The sequence below is a fragment of the Montipora capricornis genome, chromosome 12 (assembly GCF_036669925.1).
Source record: "Montipora capricornis isolate CH-2021 chromosome 12, ASM3666992v2, whole genome shotgun sequence".
In the NCBI taxonomy this organism is placed as follows: Eukaryota; Metazoa; Cnidaria; class Anthozoa; order Scleractinia; family Acroporidae; genus Montipora; species Montipora capricornis.
The window spans coordinates 2578945-2580386 of record NC_090894.1 but is presented as its reverse complement, the minus strand read 5'-3'; the positions used below and the strand labels follow the sequence as shown (position 1 = coordinate 2580386).

The following is a 1442-nucleotide window of genomic DNA, read 5'->3' as shown; positions in this document are numbered from 1 at the left end:
TCAGAATAAAAACTAGCGATAAAAAACGACCTTTCGATCTCTCTAAGATCATTTTCAAGTAGTAAAAGAAGCGAATAAAATCTGCATATATAAGTACAAATTAAGACGTGAGAATGTCCAAAGATAAAATATGTAAATACAAGCGCTAAAATGTAAGTGTTAAAATATTAAAATACTATATAAATAACTTGCACGGATTAAATCTACATGACTGTTGGTTAAAACGCTAAAGCGTGAGTGTTAAGATACCAAAATGCTATAAAGAACTATATAAATAACTTCGCACGGATTGAATCTGACTGTTTGTTCAAAGTTGGTTTAAGCTCCTTTATAAAAAGCATTTCGTAGATGAGGCAATCGAATTTACTTTCGCACTTTCTCAAGATCTTAAAGTCACGATATATGTCACTCGGGACTGTTCCATGTTGCTCTTTAATGTGATTCCCGATTAAAGACGATCCTTTCATGTGTTCCTCGACGCGCTGATAGAGGTGTCGGCACGTATACCCGACATAGTTTGCATCGCACAAACCACACTTGTAATGGTAAACAACGCGTTGCTGGTTTATGATAGGCGGCTTCTTTTCTTTCGGTTTGATATGGTGTCCAATCTTACGGCTTGTATACACGGCGTGAAGATCAATTCCACCGTTTCGGCCCAGTTCCCCAAGTTGCCTTCGCGCTGAATTAGCCGATCTCTGATCTTTGAAAGGTAACACTATTCTGACAGGCGCTTCATTCACGTTACATGCTCGTGTGGAAATTGCCTCGTCGGAAACTTTCTTGGTGACAAAATTACTGATGGTCGATTGCAGCAGTTGGGCTGGGTACTGAAGTCGGGAGAACGTTTGTGTGAGACGGTCACATTCCAGGTGGAACAGTTTCCAGGTAGATGACACTTTAAAGGCACGATCCAGCATTGTTTTTCGCAATGACTTCTTGTATCTAACATCGACGTGGCTCTTGTAATGCAGCAATAATCCGGTGTCAGTTGGTTTTCTGTATACCCTTGTCTCCAAGCAACCATTGCATTTCCGAATCTCCGTTCCCAGGAAGGGAAGTTTACCGTGTTCGCCAAGTTCCATGGTGAAGCTAACCGATGAATGGATCTCGTTCAGAACAGAAAGGAATGATTTTGCTGTTTCGACATTGGGCATTATGCTTAATGTGTCATCCACATAGCGTTTGTAGAACTCGGGTAATTTCCCTTGGTCCTGAAGTCGATCTTCAAAAAATCATTTGAAAATTCATTATGGTGACCAAAATCACGAAATAATTTCGTCGCGCGAGTTACGAAAAAATGGCGGAAAGATTTCCAGATTTTGAAATTCAGGAGAGTCAAGAACTACAAGAAAATTCGTAAAACCAAAACTACGTTTTGACCCTGATACTCTCATTTCCGAAAGCATGGTTTCTTTCGAGAATTCACCGTTCGAATTCCC

The 1442-nt window shown here is 40.2% G+C and overlaps 1 protein-coding gene across 1 annotated transcript; it reads right to left on the bottom strand.

Annotated features, from left to right (window-relative positions):
• Positions 1 to 265: 265 nt before the first annotated feature.
• On the bottom strand, positions 266 to 1172 carry LOC138026436 (uncharacterized). Its single transcript, XM_068873792.1, has one exon. It carries the CDS (start codon positions 1155 to 1157, stop codon positions 267 to 269), a length of 891 nt encoding a protein of 296 aa, XP_068729893.1. The 5' UTR covers positions 1158 to 1172; the 3' UTR covers position 266.
• Positions 1173 to 1442: the final 270 nt, after the last annotated feature.